Genomic DNA, 25,262 nt, shown 5'->3' on the forward strand with positions numbered 1-25,262 from the left:
GCCCAAATAAAAATAAAGGCTGGGCAGGAACCAATGAATACTTGCTAAATGAATGAATTAAACCAAGTCAACTCCTTTACTTTGGGGAACAGGCCTATCTGATTGGAATCCACTCCACAGAGAAAAGTATGATGTCTGTGGGGGGCCTAACAGTAAATCTGAAGGAAGTAAGGGTCAGAGATTGGTAAACGTATTTCCAGTAACAGATTGGGATGAGGAAGTGAAAGCAAGGCAGAAGAAAAGGAGTAAGTGAGTGAGTGAGTGAGTGTGTGTGACTGACTTTCTAAACATTCAGATACTGAAAAGCACTGTGTGTGTGTGTCTGTATGTCTTCCTAGACAAACAAGATATGGAGACCAAAAGACTCTCTTTGGAAAAGAATTCTGGTTAGGCTACAAAAATCAAATGCCTACTAGCAATTAAGCAATTCTACAGATATTTATTAAAGGCAGCTCCTTGTGCCAGACAGGGGACTATCATGGCAAATAAGACCAGTCTATGCTCAAACAGATGTGACACACAAAACACTTTTTATCCAAGTCTCAAGGACTCAAATTTTTTTCAAGTGAGTTAAGTTATAAATATTAGCTTAGGAAGAGTCTAAAGTGGGCAGGTGGAGGGTAATGCACTATAAAATACCAATATTTAAGGAAAGAAGAGAGAAATTTACTAACACAAACAGAACAAAAAACATTGGTCCTTGACCCCCCCAGAAATGAGTTGCTTCATTGTGGAAGAGGACAGTGGTAGCTAAAGTCCCCAAATTCTGTTCCTGTTTCTTGTAAACTCCTCCCAAAGTCTTGCCTATATACCAAGGGCTCTCCTATTCTGAGTCAAAGAGGAATGGGTGCTCACAGGCCTCCAAATTAGTCACCAACCTCAGTAACCCTAATGCCAAAATACAAGAGAAAGAGGAATATCTGGTCTTTAAGTTCCTATGTCTTACTACTTCTGAAGAAGTCCAGCTTCCTTTTTCCTGCTTTATTTTTCAGGATCAATGACATGCTAAAAAAAACTATGCATTCCTCTAAAAGAAAAGTGTAGAAAAGAAAAAAAGACCTCCCCTACTAATGGAGATTTAGATTTATCTACTGTTGGAACTCACCTCCCAGAAGCTTCCATTTGGCACTGGAACGAAAGGCCTCCATCTGCTTTACCTCTTCCGGCCGCTCATCCACAAACTCTGCCACCTGTGGGAGTAAAGATTTCCTATGCTGAGGAAATCCACAGGATCCAGCCAAGAAGCACTGTCTCAAGAACCTGAAGTTACAACCATTCCGATTCCTAACCTAAGGGCGCACACATATCCAACATGGTCATGAAGAAATAAGTAGGGGTCTTCAGTTATGCTAGCTCCATAAGCATCTGATTGTCACTGTATTAGTTGGATAATTCAATTTCCCCACAAAGGTTAATTTCTTTCATTACAAACCTTTTTATTAACCTGCTAGGTACACAACAGCCACTTGTAAGCTAACACTAAATTCCTATACACTTTTACTTCTACATTAAGAGTGAAAACATAGGTGGCCCCCCATCATGCCTAGCACTAATCAAGGACTTTGGGTTTCTATGAAACCTTTCTTGTTGTAGGTAGTCACAATAATAGGTTTTCTTGAATACAACCAAAAACAGCCACTGAGATGTACACAGAATCATTAATCTTTAAGAGCTAAAACCACATTTCTTATCTTCCAAACTTCCGAACGAATCAGAATCTTCTCTATAGTATTCCTAATAAATGGTCACTCACCCAATCCCTTCCTGACAAGGACCTCATTATCTTACAACGCAGTCCACTGCATTTTTCAAAAATGTTAGAAAGTTCTTAGTTTTACTGGTCTCATCTCTACCTTCCTATAACTTCTTTGAATTGATTCTAGTTCTGACCTCTGATGCAACTGATCCCTTTTCCACATGACAAATTTTCAAAGAATGATGGCATAATAAATCCTAGCTACAGAGTAGCAACTATGTGCAAGGTACTGTGTTTTGTGTTTTACTCATATAATCTAACTCGATTCTCACAATAACCCTGCAAAGAAAGGCTCCACACTACTGAATAGCAAACTGACTCAGAGAAGTTAAGTAACTTTCTCAATATCACAAGCTAACAAGTGGCAGAACTGGAATTTAAATCCAGGTCGTAACAGCCCTCTACTTCTCCGAAAATCCTACCATCATTCTTCATATAACCCAGTTTTGAGATCTCTCACTGAGCATTAAAAGCACAGGTTTCAGGCAAGATGAATTAAGATCTAAACCCCAGTTCTGCCACTTAGCATCTGTGTAACCTTTGGTAAATTATTCTAAGCCTCAATTTCCTCATTTGTAAAAGTGGGATTCAAAGGATTGCTATAAGGATCGAATGAGATAATTCACGTAAGCTTAGCCCTGCGTGGTAAATGATAAATGCTCAATAAATTACACCTATTAGTTATTCCTGTGCTGTCACTGCTATCATAATCATCATAATCATTTTGCCATTATTACTAGTGGTGGTGGTGGTGATCTTGCAGTTACAAAAATGAATTCAATAATCAAGATCTGTTTTAACCAATGCAGAGAGCAGTGGCACTAAAGTCTCCTTTGTTTAGGTTTTTGGGCCATGATAAAAGCAAGACAATATCATAAAAGAAAATGGCCAGGTGCAGTGGCTCATTCCTGTAATCCCAGCACTTTGGGAGGCTGAGGCGGGTGGATCGCTTCAGCCCAGGAGTTCATGACCAGCCTGGGCAACATGGAAAAACCCCGTCTCTACTAAAAACACGAAAATTATCTGGGCATGGTGGCAGGCGCCTATAATCCCAGCTATTCGGGAGGCTGAGGCAGGAGGTTCGCTTGAACCCAGGAGGCAGAGGCTGCAGTGAGCCAAGATCGAGCCACTGCACTCCAGCATTGGTGACACTGCAAGAATCTGTCTGAAAAAAAATAAATAATAAATAAAAACTATTAAGAAGTAAGTGAAAAGGCAAATGATAAAATACACCTACAACATAAGCCTAATGAACATATAAAAAATGATTCATTTCACTAGTGTTCGAAGAAACTGGGCCAGGCACGGTGGCTCACGTCTGTAATCCCAGCACTTTGGAAGTCCGAGGCAGGTGGATCACGAGGTCAGGAGATCGAGATCATCCTGGCTAACATGGTGAAACCCCATCTCTACTAAAAATACAAAAAATTAGCCGGGCATGGTGGCAGGAGCCTGTAGTTTCAGTTACTCCGGAGGCTGAGGCAGGAGAATGGCGTGAACACGGGAGGCGGAGCTTGCAGTGAGCCGAGATTGCACCACTGCACTTCAGCCTGGGCGACAGAGGAAGACTCCGTCTCAGGAAAAAAAAAAAAAGAAATGGATACCATTACTCACTTGCTAAATCGGCATAGGTTTGCTATTGGTTTTGTTTTGTTAATAATTCTTTAATATCAGCCGGGCATGTGGCTAACACCTGTAATCCCAACACTTTAGGAGGCCTAGGCGGGAGGATCACTTGAGCCCAGGCGTTCAAGACCAGACTGGGCAACACAGAGACCTCATCTCTACAAAAAATACACAAAATTAGCCAGGCATTGAGGTGTGCACCTTTGGTATCAGCTAGTTGTGGGGCTACGGTAGGAGGACTGCTTGCACCTGGGAGGCAGAGGCTACAATGGGCCATGATCACACCACAATGGGCCATGATCACACCACTGTACTTCAGCCTGGGCAACAGAGCAAGACCCTGTCTCAAAAATAATAATAATAATATTGACGACGTAGGCGAACTGGCATTCTCATTACCTCTAGTGGGAGTGTAAACTGGTAGCACCTTTTGGAAAGCAATATGGGAATATAACTAAAAAGAACCATACCCTTTGATCCATTCATTTCATATTATGGGAATAAAGAAAGTAACTGATTTCTACAAATGATTTATGTACAATGATGTATGATATTTTAAAAGTGGAAACAGTTCATGTATCCAGTAATAGAACGGATTAAATATATATAGTAAACTACTACATAACCAATAAAAATCATACACTCAAAGAATATTTTAAGGTCTTACCAAAGTATCCAAAACATATTATTTAGCAGAAGAGTAGACTCCAAAACCATATGTACAGTATGATCCCAATTATGTTCAAAAAAATAAAACACAAGCATGTATAATCTCTAAAGAGAAAAACCTGAAGAGATATGCATCCAAATATCAGCAGTTACCTTTGGATGGTCACAATATAAGTGGTTATTCTTTTAAAAACTTTAAACTTTTTACAATTCCCAAATATTCTGTAATAAACATGCATTGCTTTCATAAAATTAAAAAATAACAACAAACATTGTTAATATTTATTTGTTCTGACCAAAACTAAATTGGCTCCCTAAGATCACTATTTCCCTTCTAATTACTAGCAAGCCCTCTTTTAAATAATCTATTTTAGAATTTTGCTGGGAATTCATGTTAAATACTCATCTGGAATCCATCTTTACCACCTTTAGTGGAATTCAGCCTATCAACAGCTCTCCTTTCCACTTTGTTTCTCAGAAATTCTCAGCAATGGTTTCATGAACCACTGGAAGGTCATTTGCCTATGATTTTGTCCACCTGGCTCTTATTTATCCTTCAAAACTCAATATTTACATCTTTCAGGAGATCTCCCAACAGAATACAAAGTATGCTACTTCCCCTGGGCTCTAGTGGTACTTGGTACATATGTGAAATATCCCCAACATTTACCATACTGTTGAAATTTATTTGAAATTGTTTTCTATTCCAGGGTATAAACTCTAAAATATAGCTATGTTCTATTAATCTACATATCTCCAGTACTTAGGCAAGAATATATAATTTGAAAGTTTGGTTAAATCAATGAAAAAAAGGAACAAATAAAAAGTTCCCTATAATTGAACCTCAGCATTGTTTTTAAGGAAGATTCCAACAAACTGAACCACAGCCAATTCACATCATTACTCTATCACTGATGTTGAGAAGTCCTCTCTCTGTGATCCGTCTCATTTCTAGGCTGATGGGCCCTCCATAAAGAGAGGAGTTGGTGTATAGGCATCAGCAAAGAAAACTATTTTAAACAGCTCTTTGGAAACTGTCACCTCTTTTCTGTTCTCAACCAACCCCCTACAAATCTACCCTGAGCTGGGAAAAGAAATTGAGAAGCCTGGCCTGGCACAGTGGCTCACACCTGTAATCCCAGCACTTTGGGAGGCCAAGGTAGGTGGATCACCTGAGGTCAGGAGTTCAAGACCAGCCTGGCCAACATGGTGAAACCCCGTCTCCACAAAAATACAAAAAAAAAAAATTAGCCGGGCATGACGACGGGTGCCTGTAGTCCCAGCTACTCAGGAGGCTGAGGCAGGAGAATCGCCTGAACCCAGGAGGTGGAGGTTGCAGTGAGCCAAGATCACGCCATTGCACTCCAGCCCAGGAGACAGAGTGAGACTCCGTCTGAAAAAAAAAAAAAAAATTGAGAAGCTTGCTTCATTTCAAAATCCTGAGAGCCCCAAAGATACATACCACAGGCAAATCTCCATCATCTTCCTCTTCCTCCTTTTCTGGTTTACTTGTGGAGATAGCGGTCCAGCTCACATCATCATCCACAATCCGCATTCTAAATGAGAAGAAGAAGATCAAAAAGAGTCATTCTAGGATACCAGCCTAAAAACACTTATCTATTGGTTTTAAAATAAAAGTTCAAAATCCTACAGGATCCTGCATGGTCCAGTCTTTGTCTTCAAGCTCATCTTAATCTCCTACTGCTACTTCCTTGGTTGAACACCTCCCTGGGTCATCCTTTGGTGCCTAGGAAGGAGCCAAGTTACTACCACATCAGTTTTCACATATGCAGTTCCTTCCCTCTGCCTGATCTACACTTCTCAATCTTTTTCTTTTTTGAGACAGGGTCTCACACTGTTGCCCAGGCTGGAGTGCAGGGACACCATCATGGCTCCCTGCAGCTTTGACTTCCTGGGGTTAAGTTATTCTCTCCACTCAGTCTCCCAAGTAGCTGAGACTACAGGCATGTGCCACTGTGCCTGACTTTTTTTTTTTTAATTTTTTGTAGAAACAGGGTTTAACCATGTTGCCCACACTGGTCCCAAACTCCTATATGCAAGCAATCCACCCGCCTTGGCCTCCCAAAGTGCTAGGAAACTCTTCCTCATTCCAGGAAACTCTTCCTCATTTTTCAGGTCCTAACACAAATTTAACTTCCTTTGGCAAACTTTTTTTTTTTTTTTTTGAGACGGAGTCTTGCTCTGTCGCCCAGGTTGGAGTGCAGTGGCACAATCTCAGCTCACTGCAAGCTCCGCCTCCCGGGATCGTGCCATTCTCCTGCCTCAGCCTCCCGAGTAGCTGGGACTACAGGCGCCTGCCACTATGCCCGGCTAATTTTCCGTATTTTTTTAGTACAGATGGGGTTTCACTGTGTTAGCCAGGATGGTCTTGATCTCCTGACCTCATGATCCGCCCGCCTCGGCCTCCCAAAGTGCTGGGATTACAGGCGAGAGCCATCGCACCCAGTCTGGCAAACTTTTCTTGACTGCTTCCCGGATTCCCCCACTATCTCACACTCACTCAAGACCACGGACCCGGCCGGGCCCAGTGGCTCACGCCTGTAATCCCAACACTTGGAGGCTGAGGCAGGTGGATCATGAGGTCAGGAGATCGAGACCAACCTGGCTAACATGGTGAAACCCTGTCTCTACTAAAAATACAAAAAATTAGCCAGGTGTGGTGGCGGGTGCCTGTAGTCCCAGCTACTTGGGAGGCTGAGGCAGGAGAATGGCGTGAACCCTGTAGTTGGAGCTTGCAGTGAGCTGAGATCATGCCACTGCACTCCAGCCTGGGGGACAGAGTGAGACTCTGTCTCAAAAAAAAAAAAAAAAAAAAAAAAAAAAAAAAGACTAAGAACTCTTGTTAAAAACTCTTGGAATACTTTCATTGCATTTATCATAAAGAAAATACACCAATTAGTTGTGTAATTAGTTGCTTAAAGCCTGTATTCCCACTAAACTATAAGCTCCACAAGAACAGGGACTATGTTTCTTTTTGTTCACAGAGGCATCCTCAGTAACTGGAATACAGTGTATTCAATAAATGCTTGTTACATGGATAAACTATAGTTGAGCCCCAATAATAACCATGACTGCCATAATGTGAAGTTATTCAAAAAGCCAGGGTCACTTAATGCAATCCCTCTAATCACAACCACCACTTCATAAAAGCATTATTATTCAGTATTATTTCCATTTTAAGGAAACTGCAGTTCAGTGAGATGAAACACTTTGCCCAAGGGTACACAGCCTATAAAGTGGCACAGCTAGGATTCGAACTCTGACCAGTGCTGCTCCAACACTCAAGCTACTTTCATCACATGGCACTGCCTCCAAAGGATCCACACAAGTCAGCGAAGCAGAAAGACGAGGACAATAATAAGGCAAGCACCAAACCAGAAAACAACATGGACTAGTTCTTTAGAACAATGTGACTTCACTGGGTATCTTAGTGCCTTAGGGTTACTGTAACAAAGTACCACAAAATTGCGTGGCATAAAACAACAGAAACTCTCACAGTTCTGGAAGCTAGCAATCTGAAATCCAGGTGTCTGCAAGGCCATCCTCCCTGCTAAGTCGGTAGGGAAGGATCTTTCCTTGCCTCTCCCAGCTTCTGGTAGCCCCAGGCATACCTTGGCTTTTGGCAACATAAATCCAATCCAATCTCAGCCTTCATCTAGACATGGTCGTTTTTCCTTTGTTGCTGTGTCTGTATCCATACTTCCCTCTTTTTAAAAGGAAAACAGTCATTTTGTATTTGGCACCCACCTTAATCAAGTATGACTTCATCTTAACTGATTACATCTCCAAAGACCCTATTTCTAAATGTCACATTCTGTGGTTCTGGGTGGAAAACGATTTGGTAGGGCCCACTATATTGGGCCACAAAGTTTTCCCATTTGAAAATAATACCCAGTTCATGGTACTGTTGTAAGGCTTAAACAAACTTATGTTTAAATTTCTTATAATGTTGCCTGGCAAGAAAAGTATAATTATGTAAATGTTAACTTCACTTGTTAGTAGGACTATTACTAAGAGTAACAGGAGGTGATCCAAGGTCTCTGATTCAGAACCAAGTCCTTGGGATTTGGGAATCCCCACAGGCAGGTACCGGGCCCTAAAGATTCAAGCACAGAGGCTTTGAATCCGCTCCATTATTCTCGGGGCGCAATATTCATTCTCCATGGGAGAGGACGGAAGTCTACCAAGGCGGGAAAAGAGTAATCAAAGTTACAGCCCGGCTCTAACGCACTGACGCTACTGCTCAGAGGCTCGAGGTGTAAGCGGAGCGGCAGAGGCAATGCGGGGCCTCAAGCGATGTGAGTGGGGCCCTGGGCATGAGCAGGGGTCGGCGGAGAAGCCGGGAGACCCGCCAAGAGGGAAGGAGTCGCCAAGCGACCGAGGGCGGAGTTGGGAAGGGTGAGGGGTGGCGAGTCGTTGCAGGCCCCGCCCCGGCCGGTACCAACTCACCCCTTGCCGCCGGCCCCGCCAGGCTTCGGCCGCTTTTTGCGACGCTTGCGACCGGACTCAGACCCCCGGTCGACGCCGGCATCTGCCCCGGACAAGTAACGCTTCAGATACTCGGCCTTGGAAAGCGGCGGAGCTGCCGCCATGGCAGCGGCGAGGGCAGAGACGGGTCGGCGCTGGGGACAAAATTCCTCAACGCGTAACGGACGCCAGCCACCCGAGGGGGCGGGGCCAGGGCCGGAAGTGGCGGAGAGTGCTGAGAACTGCGCGGCTGGCAGGTGCCCTCGCGGGGGATGCGCTCACCTTCGGGGCGCTCCACAGCCCTGGGACGACGCCACCAGGTTTCTTCTCTTCATCCACCCACCCACCCATCCATCCAACCGCAGCAAGCGCTGTTCTGTGAGGCCACAACCTGACCCAAAAGACCCCGCCCCCAGAGGTTACCTAAACTGCAGAGCACGGGCAAGAAAGTGGAGGGCCACAGGCTGCAGCGTAGCCGAGTTTGAATACTGGTTCCATAGCTGGCTAGCTGTACGACCTCGGGCAAGTTATCACAAAGCGGGGAGAATCCCGGCACCTAACTCGGAATGGTCACAGGCTGAGATGACACTACCATGTGAAGTGCGCAGAGCAGTGTTGGGCATATGGTGGGCATATGGTCATCGGAACTATGTTCGTTATTTTTATAAGTATCTTCAAGTGGGGAGAATCTGCTCCACTAGGCTTCCAGGTACCTACCGTCTGAGAAGGGAAGCCAGGAAGTGCAAACCAACATAATTACTATGAAAAACGTAGTTTCTAAGACCTGTATAACTCTTCTGGTGTTATATTACAAGTAGCTCGCAGTTATCTTTTGAAGGAAACTAAAATCTTGACAATGAAAAGGACCTGGATCTATTTTTAGCATAGCAAAAGAGAGAAACCAGAGAGAATGAATTCTAATACTCAAGTTTTGGGGGGGAAGAAAAGACTTTATTCTTGGCAGGGGTTTTAGAGCTTTACCTGAATTATCTCATTTAACCCTCACAATTCTCAAATCGTTTCAATATCACATTTTACAGATAAGAACTGAAGCTTGGCAAGATTAAGAAGTTGCTCAACTTCACATAGCCAGAACATGACTCTTGGGAGTAGAGGCTAGCAAAGTGGGGTGCAAGAGGTCATCCAAATTTCTTGAAATATCTTTTTACCTTATCATATGTTAGATTGTCACTTTTTTATCGTTTTCTTCCCAGCTTTATTAAGGCTATTTGACAAAAATTATATATATTCAAGGTGTACAATGTGATGATTGGATATAATTATACATTGTGTAATGATTACCAAAATCAAATTAATTAAAACATCCTTCACTAGACTTATTTATGTACTAGTTTGGTGGGGGGCACTTAAATTTGTCTTAGCAAGCTTCAAGTAAACAATACAGAATTATTAGCTATAGTCAATATGTTGTACATTCATTCCCCATAACTTGTCTTAAAGCTGAAAATTTGTATCATTTGAGAGAGAAGTTTTAGTGTTACTGAAAACACAGACTTCTGACAGAATTTGCAGGATGCTATACACAACTACACAGAAGTGCAGACAATAGTTTCTTGGACCAGGAGTCAAAAAAGACAGTTTTAATACATTAGTCAAGCAGATAGGGCTATACTTCATAAATACACATTATCTGGGGATAAGTGTTTAAAAATTCTTTACTCATATAATATGAAACAGGCTTGGGGATCAGTCTTGAAGCATGAATTTTTACCCAGTGGGCCATGTTGAGGGGGTTGCAGTACAGGCCCAGAAAGGAAAACTGGCTGGGGCTCTGAGGGCTGGTGAGAGGACACTGGGCTGATAGGGCTTCACTAGGTGGAGGGCCCCAGGGGTACCCCCTACACAACCCTGCCTTGGCTTCTAGTCCAATTTGGTGTATCTCACACTGCACTGCACTGCAGAGCCCTGCCCCACCCTGGTGTCAGCAGGCATTCAGAAAGCCTCACACTTCTCCAGTGAACACTGCCAGGATAGCCCTCTCAACTTCCACCCAGCCACCTTCTGCCCATTTGTTTTCTTCAATTCCACCACTAGCCATCCTACCCCATCCCTTAGCCTGACAAGACCCAAGTGTCTCCATCCTACGCTGCAGGGCAGTTAAGCAGGATCAGATGCCAGTGCCAGTGGCCTGCTCTGAGCTTTGGCCTCTCTCTGCAGTTGTCTCTAATAGAACAAATACAGTCACTGTGGAGTTGAGCTCAAAATATTCAGAGCTCAGGTTTCAGAGTCTGGCCTGGGTTTGACACCTGCCTCTTAGAAACTCTACTTCTGGCCAGGCATGGTGGCTCACGCCTGTAATCCTTGCACTTTGGGAGGCCGAGGTGGGTAGATCACGAGGTCAGGAGTTCGAGACCAGCCTGGCCAACATAGTGAAACCCCATCTCTACTAAAAATACAGAAAGTAGCCAGGCATGGTGGCACGCACCTGTAGTCCCAGCTACTCAGGAGGCTGAGGCAGGAGAATCGCTTGAACCTGGGAGGCAGAGGTTGTAGGGAGCCGAGATCATGCCACTGCACTCCAGTCTGGGCAACAGAGTGAGACTCCGTCTCTAAAAAAAAAAAAAAAGCTCTGCTTCCTTCTGGAAGTTACCTAGCCTCTGTGAGGCTGTTCTGTCACCTGTAAAATGGGGATAATTTTATTTATCTTAATTATCCCCATTTTACAGACTAGGAAAACAAGCATTGGAAGTGCCAATACTAAACTGAGGTGAACACACAAAATAAGCAGTTTTTTTCTCTTCACAGTTGGAAACACTGCCATTTGCCTTAAAAAGAAGTGCTTAAAAAAAAGTATTTTTTCGTTTTTTTTTTTTTTTTTTTTGAGACGGAGTCTCACTTTGTCTCCCAGACTGGAGTGCAATGGCGGGATCCCGGCTCATTGCAAGCTCCGCCTCCTGAGTTCACACCATTCTCCTGTCTCAGCCTCCCGAGTAGCTGGGACTACAAGCACCCACCACCATAACCAGCTAATTTTTTGTATTTTTTAGTAGAGACAGGGTTTCACCATGTTAGCCAGGATGGTCTCAATCTCCTGAGCTTGTGATCCGCCCGCATCGGCCTCCCAAAGTGCTGGGATTACAGGCGTGAGCCACTGTGCCCGGCCAAAAAAAATTTTTAATAGGAATAAAGCCAAGTAGTCTTAACCACCACTGCCCTAAATGTAAGCAGAGGCACCATTTTCTGCAGTGTGCATTAGGCACATACCCCAGGTATACAAAGAAGGAAATAGACTGATGTTAGAATGAAAGTGTTGCCATCATTAAAGCTTTCAGTTGGCCAAGTCAACTGCCCTTCATACTTGCTCCCAACACTCACCTCGCTCCTCCACTTACTCATCACGACACAGACATACATTCAGTACCTACCTATATGTTCGTCCACAGGTCTAATGACTGAACATGGCTGCATTTCACATACTTGACCCATGAAAGCAGGAGGCATGCCCTCACGCACGAACCTCTTTCCTTTTTTAACACAATCACAAAACTTTTCCACCTAGATTTTACTCGTGGCTGTGAAACTGAATCCACATATTCTTGGCACTTTGACTCACCTACCCTGGCTTTAAAGCAAGACCCTTTCCCTATCTTATTACCTATAGATGTTACCCCTAGTGTCCTAATAGGGTTTGATCTAGGATGGAGGATTTTAACAGATTTTATTAACCATGTGTCATATGCTAGGGCCTGTGGAGCAAGACTCAGTTAACTATATGTAAGCTCCCATCCTGACACACTTTATGAAATGAGAAAGGAGCTGAGAGATACTTCAAGAGAAGGGTATGAAACTGAATAATGCCTTGTCATCAAAGGGCAGGAAGTACCTTAGCTGGGTTATCCCGGTCTGGCATCTGGTCCTCAGTCTTTGCAAGTTCAGAAACTCAGGTCATCATTTCCTAGGTGGATTCTGGGAGAATGCCTCACATCAATCAAACTCACAAGAGATTCAGTAGTAAGCCAGAGTGCCATTTTTTTTCCTTCACAATGGAAAATGAACCTGATACTGCAGTTTATCTTAACAGAGCACACCTACACTATGGGGAAGTCTAGAGACCAAACGATAGATCAGAGGGTTGTCTGGTAAACTTAGATTCCCAAGCCAGCTGGAAACATATCTAGAGATAATCTCTTAGGGTAGAATAGTTGCCTGTGAGAAGTTTGCTCAAAGTACTGAAGCTTTATAGTTTGAATGAGTCATTTGCTAACCTGAGTCTCCAAACACCTTACTCTCACCCTCACAGAAAATTAGAGATACAGGTATGGAAGTTAGTCCCACATGATAGTAAGATGCCAAAGAATCTGATACAGGGAGATGTCTGAAAGCAGAACTCTCAGAAACAAATTTAATAAAAAGGGAGGAGGCAAAGTGTGCAAATAAGAAAGATTCAAAGTGAAGGGAAAGCCAAAGGTACAGTATCTGGAGAGCCAAGAGAAGGGTTAAGAAGAGATGGTCCACTATCAAAAGTGACAGAAAGAGATAACCTTTTCCAACTGGAAAATCACTTGTGACCTATGAGAATAGTTTAACAGAGCAATGAGAGTAGATGTCTGATTGCTAAGTCATCTCTAACTCATTCTTCAGAGTTAAGTTTGCAATAGGCTGGGCACAGTGGCTCATGCCTGTAATCCTAGCACTTTGGGAGGCTGAGGTGGGCGGATTGCCTGAGCTCAGGAGTTCGAGACCAGCCTGGGCAACACAGTGAAACCCTGTCTCTACTAAAATACAAAATTAGCTGGGCGTAGTGGTGTGCGCATGTAGTCCTAGCTACTCGGGAGGCTGAGGCAGGAGAATTGCTTGAACCTGGGAGGCAGAGGTTGCAGTGAGCCGAGATCACACCACTGCACTCCAGCCTGGGCAACAGAGCAAGACTGTCTCTACCAAAAAAAAAACCCGAAGTTTGCAACACAAAGCAGTAAGGTTTGTGATAACATCTTAATCAATGAACTGGTCTTTATTGAACAAATACCCTGCAGTCTGCACCGCAGGAGTCACCTTTTGTTTATGAGAGGCAGGAGACTACAGTGCAAAGAGCACTGGCTGGGAAGTCCAGGGCCCGAGCAGCAGAGTGCTCACTGGTCCTTAACTTTCGGAACAACTGCAGATAGCCTCCTGTCTCTGAATGAATGTGTTTCAACATTTGTAACTGAGAGTGGGGCTAACTGATCAGACACCCCCACTGGCTCTAACCTCACAGCTCTAGCATTTGCAGTTCCCTCTGCCAGGAAATCTCTTTCCCCAGCTACCCACACAGCTCACTCCCTGACCTCCTCAGCTTTGCCCAAATGTCAAATTATCACCTTCTTGTTCAGAAGATCTTCCCTACTCCCGCTTTCCTTGCACAACCCAGCCCCTTCCCTGCTTTACATTCCTCCATGACACTAGTCACCATCTGATGTACTGTTTTCCTCATCTGTTTACTGTCGTTTTTCCCACTAGACTTTAAGTTCCATGAAAGAGATTTATTTTGTCCTCTGTTCTGTGGTGTGCTTGGCATAACATAGATAAGCAAGCATCTGTTGCAGGAATGAATTAAATGCCAGCTGCAATCCCCAAATTACAGTGGATACGCGGGAAAATTTTCTTTGGGAGGCTGAATTCTAACAGCATATCAACAAGGATAGGGTCAATACAGAGGCTAGCGCTGTTTGAAAGTCATCATTTCAATGGTAACTCCTTCACTTGTGCTGGACTTGGTCTCCCCTCAGGAGACTCCTTTCCTGTTGAAAGTCAGTATTTTATATACTCGAAACCAACAACCAAACTCCAGGTGTAACTTTATTCCACCTTCTCCAACTTCAGAGTTCTAACCTTAGAGGACAGAGCATTAAGTGGAGGGAGGGTAAGGACTTGCTATGAAAAAAGTGATAATGACATACCCCTGGTTCATTTTTGGGTTTCCTCCGAGGCCAATTCAAAACTTCCAAAATAAGGTTAAGTAACACAAGAGGCTCACACTTACATCACAAGCTGTTTAGAAAGTCTGACCCAGACCAGATGTCCTCCCCACCATGGGCAAGGGCTGGTGGGGAGGACACTCCCAGCCTTCTTCTGATACTAATAAATAACCTACAGAAACAGCAGCACTGGACGCTGGCCCTTGAGCCCCCCACTGCTACCGTTGTGAAGCCAGGCCTGCCTCATAGCCCTCTGTCTTCATGTCATTGAGCCCTAGCTCCTCATTTTGGTCAAAGGTGCGCTTGTAACGCTCCACCTTCATCTCAGGATCATCTTCAGGTGCATACACATTCTGCAAGGTCAAGGACAGACAATCAGTGCCACCGTGCCACTCCCCCTCCCTGCAGGCAGCTTCCAATTCCCACTTTCCCAAGAACATCATGAGTTTTGGGTTTTTCTTCTTATTTTTATTGGCCTCCAATTTCCCACGGCTAGACTGAACTAGTGGGTAGCAACAGAGCCCACATGCGCCAGGCATGGAAGACCCCAGCCCCAGAATCAGGGAACGATCCACCTATTTTGTAATATCTGCACCTTCTTATAAAAAGTATAGCAATGGTCTTAATCTTGGAAAGAACTTAGAAGTTTTGCCTGACCCATGGTAAGCATTCAATCAATGTTAAAGGCACATCAATCACCGGACTATCTCCTCAGTCAACTTAAAGCCTATCAGTTTCCTATCTTGGCCTCTGGACGAGGCACCATTTCTCCTCACTCCATAATCAGATGTGCAAAATGAAAACTCCAGAACTGGGACAAGAGCTAGAATACAGTAAAAAAGGAGCCTCAGAGTATCCTTTTCTTCCCTTTTTTTTTTTTTGAGACGGAGTCTCGCTCTGTCGCCCAGGCTGAAGTGCAGTGGCCTGATCTCAGCTCACTGCAAGCTCTGCCTCCTGGGTTTACGCCATTCTCCTGCCTCAGCCTCCCGAGTAGCTGGGACTACAGGCGCCCACCACCTCGCCCGGCTAGTTTTTTTTTTTTTTTTTTTTAGTAGAGAGGGGGTTTCACTGTGTTAGCCAGGATGGTCTCGATCTCCTGACCTCGTGATCCACCCGTCTCGGCCTCCCAAAGTGCTGGGATTACAGGCTTGAGCCACCGCGCCCGGCCCTTTTTTTCCTTCTTTACATACACTTAAAAAAAAAAAATCCTCTCCCCCACCCCCCTCTTTTCTCCCTTATGTATCTTCTAACTTCGCCTCCTTGGTAAAAAGCAGTCCTTTTAGAATCAAGTCTTTCAGTTTCTAGGGAAATGATACATATTCAAGGAAGATCAGAAAATGTATCTCTATGAAACATCAGGGAAGGTCTACTATACCTGCAAGTAACTGTTTCCTGCTGGATCATCCATAATAAAGTGAGCCTTCATGTTACCTTCGATGATCTAAAGGAGAGAGAGAACACAGCAAGTAAATTTTACATAACCTCTGGTAAAAAGGGGCTATGTCTGCCAGACAAGAGCCAACCCAATTTATATTACAGAATCCCCAAAAGTTTTAAGAATTGGTGAAATTAGGTAGCTCTGAAAGTAGAGGAGAAAGGATCTAAAACAAGGACTGTTAGAAAAGCCAACATCAGCAAGCTGTGGACTGGGGGGTGCTGGCCCAGTTGAAGCTAGAGGGAAAGGAATCAAGAACAATGAGGTTAAATGAATGTAAGCTTATGGGAAACAGAATACATACACACCCTAGCCCCCTTTCCACAGCTCTCAGAACACTGCCAGCCAAGCCTTTACCCTCAGGCCAGGAAATGCAACAACCACGGAGTGGAATCTGACTAGCCCAAGAGGAAAGACCTAACAATTCTGTCATTGGAGGCCACCTCAACAAAACAACTAAGCTAAATTCCCCTGTAATGAGCCCCATGTCAACAAGGCTCACCCCCTACTCAGGTCTTTAGTCAGCTACTTGTAAGAAGACAATGATTATCAGACATCTGAGCAAAGCCCTTAACATTGAAAGATGGGAAATCAAATAGGAAAAAAGAGGATGCAAGGAGAATAAAATGTCAAAAAAGATCCAACATCAGTATCAAGAAGCGCTATATAAATTACATGCTCAAAAAATTTAAAAAATAATAATAATCTTCAAGAAGAAAAAAATATTACATCCTTAAGACAGGATGCTATTTTTTAAAAAGCTCCTTGGAAAATAAAAGTTTTAGTGGAAATGAAAACGTCAATTGAAAGGTTGAAAAATAAAGTTGAGGGAATCTCCCAAAGTGAACAAAAAGACCAAGAAACCAAAAATAGAACAAAAAAAAAAAAAGTAAATTATAGAAGACCAGACAAGTAAGTCTAATATCTAAAATCCAGGAGTTCTCAGAAAGGACAGAAAAAAAAATCAGAAAAAAGATAATCTTCAATAGAATCATTCATGAAAGCTTCTTAAAACTGAACCACATGAGTTTTCCAGACTGAAAAGATCCACAGATCCACCAAGTGCTTAGCCCAGTGGGTAAAAATTGACCCACTCCGGCCGGGCGTGGTGGCTCAAGCCTGTAATCCCAGCACTTTGGGAGGCCGAGATGGGCGGATCACAAGGTCAGGAGATCGAGACCATCCTGGTTAACACAGTGAAACCCCATCTCTACTAAAAAAATACAAAAAACTAGCCGGGCGTGGTGGCGGGCGCCTGTAGTCCCAGCTACTCGGGAGGCTGAGGCAGGAGAATGGCGTAAACCCCGGAGGCGGAGCTTGCAGTGAGCTGAGATCCGGCCATTGCACTCCAGCCTGGGCGAAATAGCGAGACTCCGTCTCAAAACAAAACAAAACAAAACAAAACAAAAAATCGACCCACTCCAAGGCACATCCTGAAATTTTTTCACATCAAAGAAGACAAAGAGATCACAAGACTAGGTCACATATAAAAGACCAGAAATCAAAATGGCTTCAGACTTCTCAACAGCCAAACTGGAAGACTGTAATGCAATGTCTTTGCCAAACTGGAAGACCGTAGTGCAGGGTCTTTGAAAATTATTTCTATCCTAGAATCGTATTCCCAGCCAATAATCACTTTAGTGTGATAACAGAATAAAGAAATGTTCAGACGTGGAAGGTCCCAGAAATTTTATTTCCCATGTGCTTTGTCCCAGGAAGCTACTGGAGGAGATGCTCTAACAAAATAAGGGAGAAAAACAAGAAAGAAGACATGGAATACAGAAAACCAGAATAGGGCCGGGCGCGGTGGCTCATGCCTGTAATCCCAGCACTTTGGGAGGCCGAGGCAGGCGGATCACGAGGTCAGGAGTTCGAGACCAGTCTGGCCAACATAGTGAAACCCTGTCTCTACTAAAAATACAAAAAATTAGCCACACGTGGTAGTGTGCGCCTGTAATCCCAGCTACTCGGGAGGCTGAGGCAGGAGAATTGTGTGAACCCGGGAGGCAGAGGTTGCAGTGAGCCAAGATTGCGCCACTGCACTCCAGCCTGGGCAACAGAACAAGACTGTTTCCAAAAACAAAAAAAGAAAAAGAAAACCAGAAGAATGCCCAACACGATGGTTAGATGTTCAAAAAGTGGCAAGACATGAGCATGCAGCCTCTTGTTCACTGGACCCTAAGTACTGACTGGCCAGTGACCTCTTACCTGGTCCATCTTCTGGCTAAACTCCTGCAGTCTCTCTTTCTGGCAAGGATTGGAACTGTCACCCAGTGTGAAAGGATTTTTGGTCACCTGCAATAAATGATATCCAAATTGTGTGAATACTGGCTTTATATTTGTTAGGCCTGACCATAAACTACGCAGGGGGTGGCAGTGGGTGCCCAGTCAGGGAAACTTGGTTTCCATTTAGACCACACCACCTTTCTAACCAAGGCAGTCGCTACTAGGAGTCTATGGGATAATGTGCCAAGATAACAAAACTGGCAATGTAAAACAAAAACCGAAACATGTTCTTAGAATGTGATCTCTAATACTAATTTGGAGAAGAAATGCAAAGAAAAAGTACAATTTACAAATACAAAATGCCCAACAGAGAATCAAGTGAAATAATTCATCAAGAAGATAAATATTTGGGCTAAGTCAACACATGTATGTTTTTTATGTTGGGAAGTTTTAGGTGCTTAGAAGGACCCTCATCACCTAACTTTCCAGTAAAATAAATGACTTCTCCAAGACCACAAAATAACTATGAAGTCCCAAAGTTAGGCCTGGAATTTCAATTCAACATTTCCCATAAACTTATCTTCACAATCCAAAATAATATTTGTCTCTTCACAATCCAAAATAATATTTAAGTCTCTTAAACCAGCTTTAAGGCAAAGAAACCCAGTTACCACCACCGAAAACTAGGATGTTTGAAGTTTTCCAGTCCTTTTTCACACAGCCAAATTGCTCAAAGATGGTTTACACGCTACTCAGGTGACTCACCAGTTCTCGGATGTCTTTCAGCAGCCCTTCCAGGGTGGTGAACTTGCCCCCAAGGACGGCCATTCCCAGTTCAAATTCTAGCTCTGGGATTTCCACACTGCAAGTCTCAGACTGTGAGATGAGAGGTCAGTTTTAAGCTTTAAGTCAGAAGCAAAGAAAGCCAACCAGAGGCCTCCTGCTCAATTAATACCAGTAGTGATAGACTGGGGACAAGGGCAGCTGTCCCAGTTTTCTCTGACTCCCTTGTTAAAGCTTGAGACTCACTCCTGTCCATCTGAACCACGGGAATGGATCCAACTTAATAAAGGGAAACTCAGTCATAGTTTCAAGCTGTCGGGTATCCTGTCATTAGGGGACAGAGAAGAGGACCCAGAGAAACACTGGAGGCCAAAAAGCTACCCAGTCATCAGAAAGAGCTAACAGGTCACCTTCTACATCTGCAATTCCAACCTTGGATTAATCCCCTCTGCTCAGGGGTCCTCAAAGCCAGGGAAGTAGGAGATGCCTCATGGCCCTGAACATTATTCCTAAAAGACAGCTTCACCTAGATAGAGACAGCTTATCTAACTTAGGAGGAGGACACTGACTTTCCCAAGCTGACTGTTACCTTGAGGAGGTCTCTGGTCATATCTGACGGATCTGTGATGTGGAGGGTGATCCTGGTGCCCAAGGGTTCTACTGCTCCTCCAGATTTCACCTGCATAGATAACAGTCAGGAGCAACAGAGAGAAGACCTGAGCCTATCTTGGTACCCAGGAGACGTGGAGTGTAGGCTTAGACCTCCAATCAGTTAGGCCCACTAATAGCTACCAAAGAAAGAGCCTTCTAAACAGCAGTCACCCAAACCAAAAACACCAAGAGCTGGCCAGGAGCAGTGCCCAACCCTGGTAACATGCCAAAACCTCTCCCAAACTGCCAACAAACTCTGAATTTACCTTTAAAAAACCTGACTCTTGGGGTTGAAAGAGACTTTTAAGCATTTATTGCAGTCCTTTCATCCACTGCATCCAATGAGTGTCTCCTTTATAATATTCTGGTTAAAGAACTGAATTAGCTTATACTCAGATACACTCAGGAGAAGGGAATTTATAATTCTCCAAGGCAGCTCATTCTATTTTCAGACAGCTCTATTGGGTTCTTCATTGTGAAGTCTTAAGTCTGCCTCACTGAACTTCCACACCTCTGAGGAGTGGGTCAAAAGACTTTTCTCTTATATCATCAACCTTTAATATGTCTTAAACAAGTTATAGAATCTCTAACTTTTCTTTTCTAGGCTACTTCCCGTTCCTTCAAGGGCTCTTTACCCTACACTAGACCTAAGAAAAAGACCCAAGCTGCTCTACACCCCCTGCCCCCAAGTCCTGAAGTATTTAGGAAGAATGATAGTTAAAAGGGGGTTAACCTTAAGCTAGTCTTCTTCCCAAATAATGGTGCCCACCCACCTCATTGGTCCGATGCCCACAGTTCTCGCAGTTGGTAGCCATGATGATAACCTCCTTAAAGTGAGGGATTTCTGGAAAACGGAGTTAAGGAAATCTACATCCAGGTGAACAGGACCACCATCTGGGGAAAAACAAAGCCAAACCCCACACAAACATATGCTGGTCCCAGAACTGCAGGAAATATTCACAAGAGGCAGCCCACAGAGTGCTCCAGAAGAGGGCAAGTTCCCAACCCATGGCGATCCCTGTTCACACATTTGAAGGCATGGCTCAGACCACATACACACAGTCTAGTGACCATGGCCTAATTTTCTCTTTGAACATAAAACCCAAGGTACACAGTCTAATCAAAGATAATATCCTCCTTATTACTGGGTATAACGTATGTGCTTTCCTTGAAAGGGATGCTCCCAGCCTAATTATAATCTTCATGCCTGAGTCAGAGGAAGAGCAACCCAACTGCTTGGCAAAAGATACGTACTAGCTTCATGTTGGTCTGAGCAGGGGCATTGCATTCTGGGCAGTTTGTGTTGAACTGGAGCACCTGGAACACAACATTGGGACAAAGGGTGAGCCCTCCCCGATGGGATGTTCAGGCTAAAGACACTCAGTTGGTATGCTGGTGGTCATCTGTGTTGGTGACAAGGAAGACAGATGCTGAACAGCATCAGTCTCAGCCCACAGCTCTGCTCCTTCCTCACCAGTAGCCAATGTGACTCACTTCATTTCTGAGATCTTCCTCTTCTGGCTTCTCTGCTGGTGCTTCTTCCTAAAATGGCAAAGATGCACATCGCATGTTGGCAGGTATAACTCAGTGTCCCCAACACCCTGCCCTGGAGTGGAAGAAAATGCTCTGGCTCACTTATGTCAGGTGCCACCTCATCAGTTAGAGAAACCACAAAGTAAAGCCCCAACCAAGGGAAGAACAGGGCTTAAGATAGGATCACAGCCACTGCCATCCTTTCTGTGAAGTTTACCCAAGTCCTGGACATGAGCAAGATGAGAAGCACAAACAAGCTGAGATAGGGCACACAGAGCAGCAGCAGCAAAATAAGTTCCACTGACTCCAAGCAATCCAGAGTGTGCGATAATTCCAGAGCATTCTTCTGGATCCTTTAGTCCACTTACTTGGAGCCCCAGCATCTCTTTCTGATGTTGGGTCCGGTTGTAGTGTGTGATCACCAGGGAATCATCTTTCTGAGGAGCATGTGGGTTTTCCACAAAGCTGTTCCCTGAGGGATCATCAATGATCTAACAAATGGGTGAAGAGAGAGTCATTGCAAAAGGAAATCATAAACAATCCTACATCACCTACTATCAGACCACTCAGGCACCACAGTGGAAAATCCCAGCAGTCTTAATAGTCCTTCCTCCCCTAATCGAGGGCAACTCCAGTCTCTCAATACTCACCAGAGTGAAAGGGGAGGCTACTTGCTTTAGCTCCTTCAGTTTGACAATGAACTCATCAATTCTTTCAGCTGTAGCATCTTTGTTTGCCTGCCGTGAACAGAGAGTAAAGCATCAGCCCTGGTGGTGTACTTATGCCCTGCCCCTCGTCATGCCCATGTTACTTCCATTAGGAAGTCACCACCTGTCTCATTGTGAGTGGAAACTTCAGGCTTCATAATGAGATGTAGCAAACAAGCCTGAAGTTGACGGGTGGTGACAGGCAAGCCTCATTTTTCTCATTCATTCAACCATTTAGCCCAGCCACTCATGCCATGTTAGAGATATAATAGTAAATATATCAGTCCTCTCATGGGACTCCCCAGTCAATTAAGGAGACAAATAACTAAAGATGCAGTTATAGTATGCAGTTATAGTATGCAAGTATATTACTTGTCATAATAAATATAAGAATGCAACAGAATACTCAGGAAACACAGATAACCCAAGGGGATTAGGAAAAGCTCTTCAGAGGTAACGTTATATCGTCTGTCTGATGAGGCCTGAATATATACTGAGAGAGGGAAATGGAAAAGATAATAATTACAACATATGCAACATCCTAGCAGCTCCAGCACCACCATATGCTTACCCAGCAAGTTTCCAAAATTTAGTCAGAGACTATTCAGACACATGGGACACTCTATAGTCAGACACATATAAGCAATTATTCCTTGAGCCGCTACAATCAGAAAACCCCAGCTTACCCTTCGTGCAGGCTGGTCCTGCTCCAGGCCAGAGATAGCACGGGTGATCAATCCTTCAACAGTGGTCAGAGCTTGTGAACAACAACAAAAGACAAGTGTGACTTAGCCTTAGCTCTGCTATCAAGTGCCTGTATGACCCTGGGCAATTCACTTGAACTCTCTGGGTCTTAATTTCCTCATCCATAAAATGAGAAGGCCAGGTGCAAGGTTCCATTCATGCCTGATAACAGTGATGCTAAAATTCTATAATAAACACACTATGGTATTACCATTACTTTCTACCATCTCGAGCTGTTTGACCTAAGCTTTCTACTCATGATAAACCAATGAAAATCACAATGATTACATGGTAGAACCCATACACAAACCATTAGACCTGGCACCAGGGGGTTTGCAAGAAAGAGGGTAAGATTCTGGCTACATGTGAATAGCCCAAATACTCTGATTTTAAACTTACCTCCTTTCTGGCTAAAGGCAGGAATTTCAAAATCTAGCTCAGGAATCCTTGTGGTAGCAGAGTCAGTCTTCACCACTTCTCTATTCATGTCCTGGGCAGAAAGGAATACGTTCAGTACAAAGAGGCTGCAGAACAGCTTCTCCTCAAGTAATAACCAGACTGTCCCCTTTCCATCAGACCCCAGCCCAGCTGTCTCTCCCTCTCACCACTCCACAGGGTCCAGACTGCTCCTTTCAAATAGTACAGGTGGTGTGAGCCAGGCTGTCCAAATGGTGAGAATACTATTCATAACAACTACTGCTCATTTCATACGCTCAGACATTTACGAAGCATTTTCACAAATCTTATCTCACCTGAGCTGATGACAACACCAGTACCATTTTACAAAAGAAACTAAGGCTAGGAGACATAGGGGGATTTATTTAAGATCAGACCGCCTGGACCTGAGCTCTGACCCCAGTCCCCAATCTCCCTCTAGAATACTGAGGTACCTGCTCCAAGGTCCTCTCACCTCCGGAGCCCTGACGGTCAAAGTGTATCGTACTCCCTGGTCCTGGACCCTGCCTGCCGACTGAATCTCCGTGTTGTTCCAGCCACAGTGCTCGCAGGAAAAGGAGCTCACGATTATTTCTCTGAAGAAGGGAATCTTGGTGAGCAGAAGGCGCGTCATGCCCTGGTGAAGCAGAAAGCAGCGAAGGAAAAAAAAATCAATGAAACTCCCGTTCCCCGCCCTACTATCTCCGGGTGCGTCTCGGGGTCCCCGGCAAGGCCCACCTGGCTGGGTCCGACCCCCGGCTCGTCCCGGCCCAAGCCCTACCCCCCCCGCCTCACATTGCAGTAACAGTTCATGCATAGCGATTCGATCTCGGTGGGCTGCTGCTCCTCGTCCTCGGCGCTGATGGGCCGGAACAAGTGATCAGCGGCGGGCGGCGGGGCCAGGGCGGACGAGGGGGCGACAGCAGCCCCCGGGGGCCCGGGTTCCACAGCCCCGCTCGCCGCCATGGCCACCACGCGCAATTTGGACCTCTGCTTCCGACTTCCGCCCCTCTAGCGGCCCCACCCCTACCGTCACTTCCGCCAGCTGCCACCACCCCCGCCTCCCTTCTTAAAGAGTCCGCAGACTCCGGGCCTTCGGGGAACAATGTCGTCAAAGGCTCCGGGTTCCCAGGTTTATATGGCTCGAACCTTCCATCGCCAGCCAGATCCACCTCAACTCAGCCGTCACTTCCCCCAAGACGTCCTCTTAGAACCAGGGCAGTTTTTTGCTCCTTCACAATAGCTCCACCGCACCGGGTTCTATTGGTCCTTACGTCGGTAGAGCCTTGAGGACAAGGGGCCGGACTTGTCCCTGGGGAATCCTGAGACGGTGCGCCCGGAGCCGGGATGCTTGGTTCCAGTGTTGGGCCACATGCTGCTTGCGTGCTAGGTCCCCCCTCCGGGTGGCTCAGCTTTTTCCCCTCTCTCAATCCCTGAAGCCGGCTGTCCTTTTCTGTCCTTCCCACTCCCTATTCTGTCCTCATCACTACCTTCCCCAATCCCAGCCTCAAGTACACAGCCCTCATTTTCACTCCCACCTCCTCCCATCCCCACCATAGCCCACCCCCTTGACCCATGCTTTTCCAGTTTCCTAACAACAAAAACACCTTTTATTATTTCTACCTTTCTAGCACTTCTTCTCTCCAGGTGCTGGGTCCACAACCCAGTTCTATTGTCAACATCCAGGGTGTCAGGGAAGACCAGCCTGCAGGCATGATGAGCCTACATATGTGTGGGGTCTGTGCTACGGGGTTGGGGAACAGGCAGGTGCTGAGAACCCTGGGACAGTAGGCTGAACTGGGAGGAAAGGGGGCCGGACAGGGCAGTCCAAAGACAAGAGACTGTGTTTACCCTTTCCACTTCCTCCACCACACCGCAGTTTCAGTTCCCAGGGGATCTATAGGGAGCATTGATGCTGCTGAGTGAAAGAGTTTGAGAGTCCCAAGAAGAGAGTCCAGCATAAAAAGAGGCCATTTAAACTCTAGAACAGCAGGAACAAAGGAAGCAGGCAGTCCACCTCAGGAATTTCAGGTCCCCCAGGGCCACAGGTCTTCCAGACACAGCCTGCATTCCATGCACACTGTCCTGTGGGGAGCAGGCTAGTGAATACTGCAGGTGCGGAGGAAGGGTCCGTAACTCAGGCCCTCCCACCAGGTGTGACAGACAGCGTTGTCTAGCCAGGATCCCTGAAGCAGAGCCCAGTCAGAACCCCTTTGACAGACCTGGACTGGGAGGGGGTCAATGAGAAAGAGCAGCAAGGGAATGGAGTGGGTGATGGGTGTGCTTTGGGGAGA

General features: G+C 45.0%; 3 protein-coding genes across 6 annotated transcripts in view; 1 reads left to right on the forward strand and 2 right to left on the reverse strand.

The window, feature by feature from the left end:
* Positions 1 to 25,262, forward strand: part of PAFAH1B2 (platelet activating factor acetylhydrolase 1b catalytic subunit 2) — a 1,197,441-nt gene that overhangs the window by 786,703 nt on the left and 385,476 nt on the right. The gene's annotated exons all lie outside the window — the stretch shown is intronic.
* The window catches only part of BUD13 (BUD13 homolog), a 367,265-nt gene that overhangs the window by 16,238 nt on the left and 325,765 nt on the right, over positions 1 to 25,262 (reverse strand). Inside the window, exons 2-4 of one of the 2 annotated variants that reach the window (XM_050758996.1) lie at positions 8,522 to 8,679; positions 5,514 to 5,607; positions 1,106 to 1,190 (exon numbers count right to left, since the gene is read on the reverse strand). In XM_050758996.1, the coding sequence (XP_050614953.1) occupies positions 1,106 to 1,190; positions 5,514 to 5,607; positions 8,522 to 8,664 (322 nt within the window). In that variant the 5' untranslated portion in view covers positions 8,665 to 8,679. Of the gene's footprint in view, positions 1 to 1,105; positions 1,191 to 5,513; positions 5,608 to 8,521; positions 8,717 to 25,262 lie in introns of those variants that run through there. The other variant, XM_050758995.1, reaches the window with a different exon arrangement.
* ZPR1 (ZPR1 zinc finger) lies at positions 14,323 to 25,230 on the reverse strand. 3 transcript variants are annotated; one of them, XM_050759000.1, is made up of 14 exons: positions 24,118 to 25,230; positions 23,444 to 23,605; positions 22,933 to 23,023; positions 22,476 to 22,546; positions 21,733 to 21,819; positions 21,451 to 21,573; positions 21,044 to 21,091; positions 20,800 to 20,866; positions 20,323 to 20,393; positions 19,488 to 19,577; positions 18,881 to 18,991; positions 18,098 to 18,184; positions 15,830 to 15,895; positions 14,323 to 14,807 (listed from the first exon to the last, which is right to left on the reverse strand). In XM_050759000.1, exons 2-14 carry the CDS (start codon positions 23,600 to 23,602, stop codon positions 14,673 to 14,675), a joined length of 1,206 nt encoding a protein of 401 aa, XP_050614957.1. In that variant the 5' UTR covers positions 23,603 to 23,605; positions 24,118 to 25,230; the 3' UTR covers positions 14,323 to 14,672. The 3 variants fall into 3 exon arrangements, with proteins under 3 accessions (XP_050614957.1, XP_050614956.1, XP_050614955.1); XM_050758999.1 differs by lacking the exon at positions 24,118 to 25,230 and adding an exon at positions 23,764 to 24,058; XM_050758998.1 differs by lacking the exon at positions 24,118 to 25,230 and having other exon boundaries at positions 23,444 to 23,931.

The sequence above is a fragment of the Macaca thibetana genome, chromosome 14 (assembly GCF_024542745.1).
Source record: "Macaca thibetana thibetana isolate TM-01 chromosome 14, ASM2454274v1, whole genome shotgun sequence".
NCBI lineage: Eukaryota > Metazoa > Chordata > Mammalia > Primates > Cercopithecidae > Macaca > Macaca thibetana.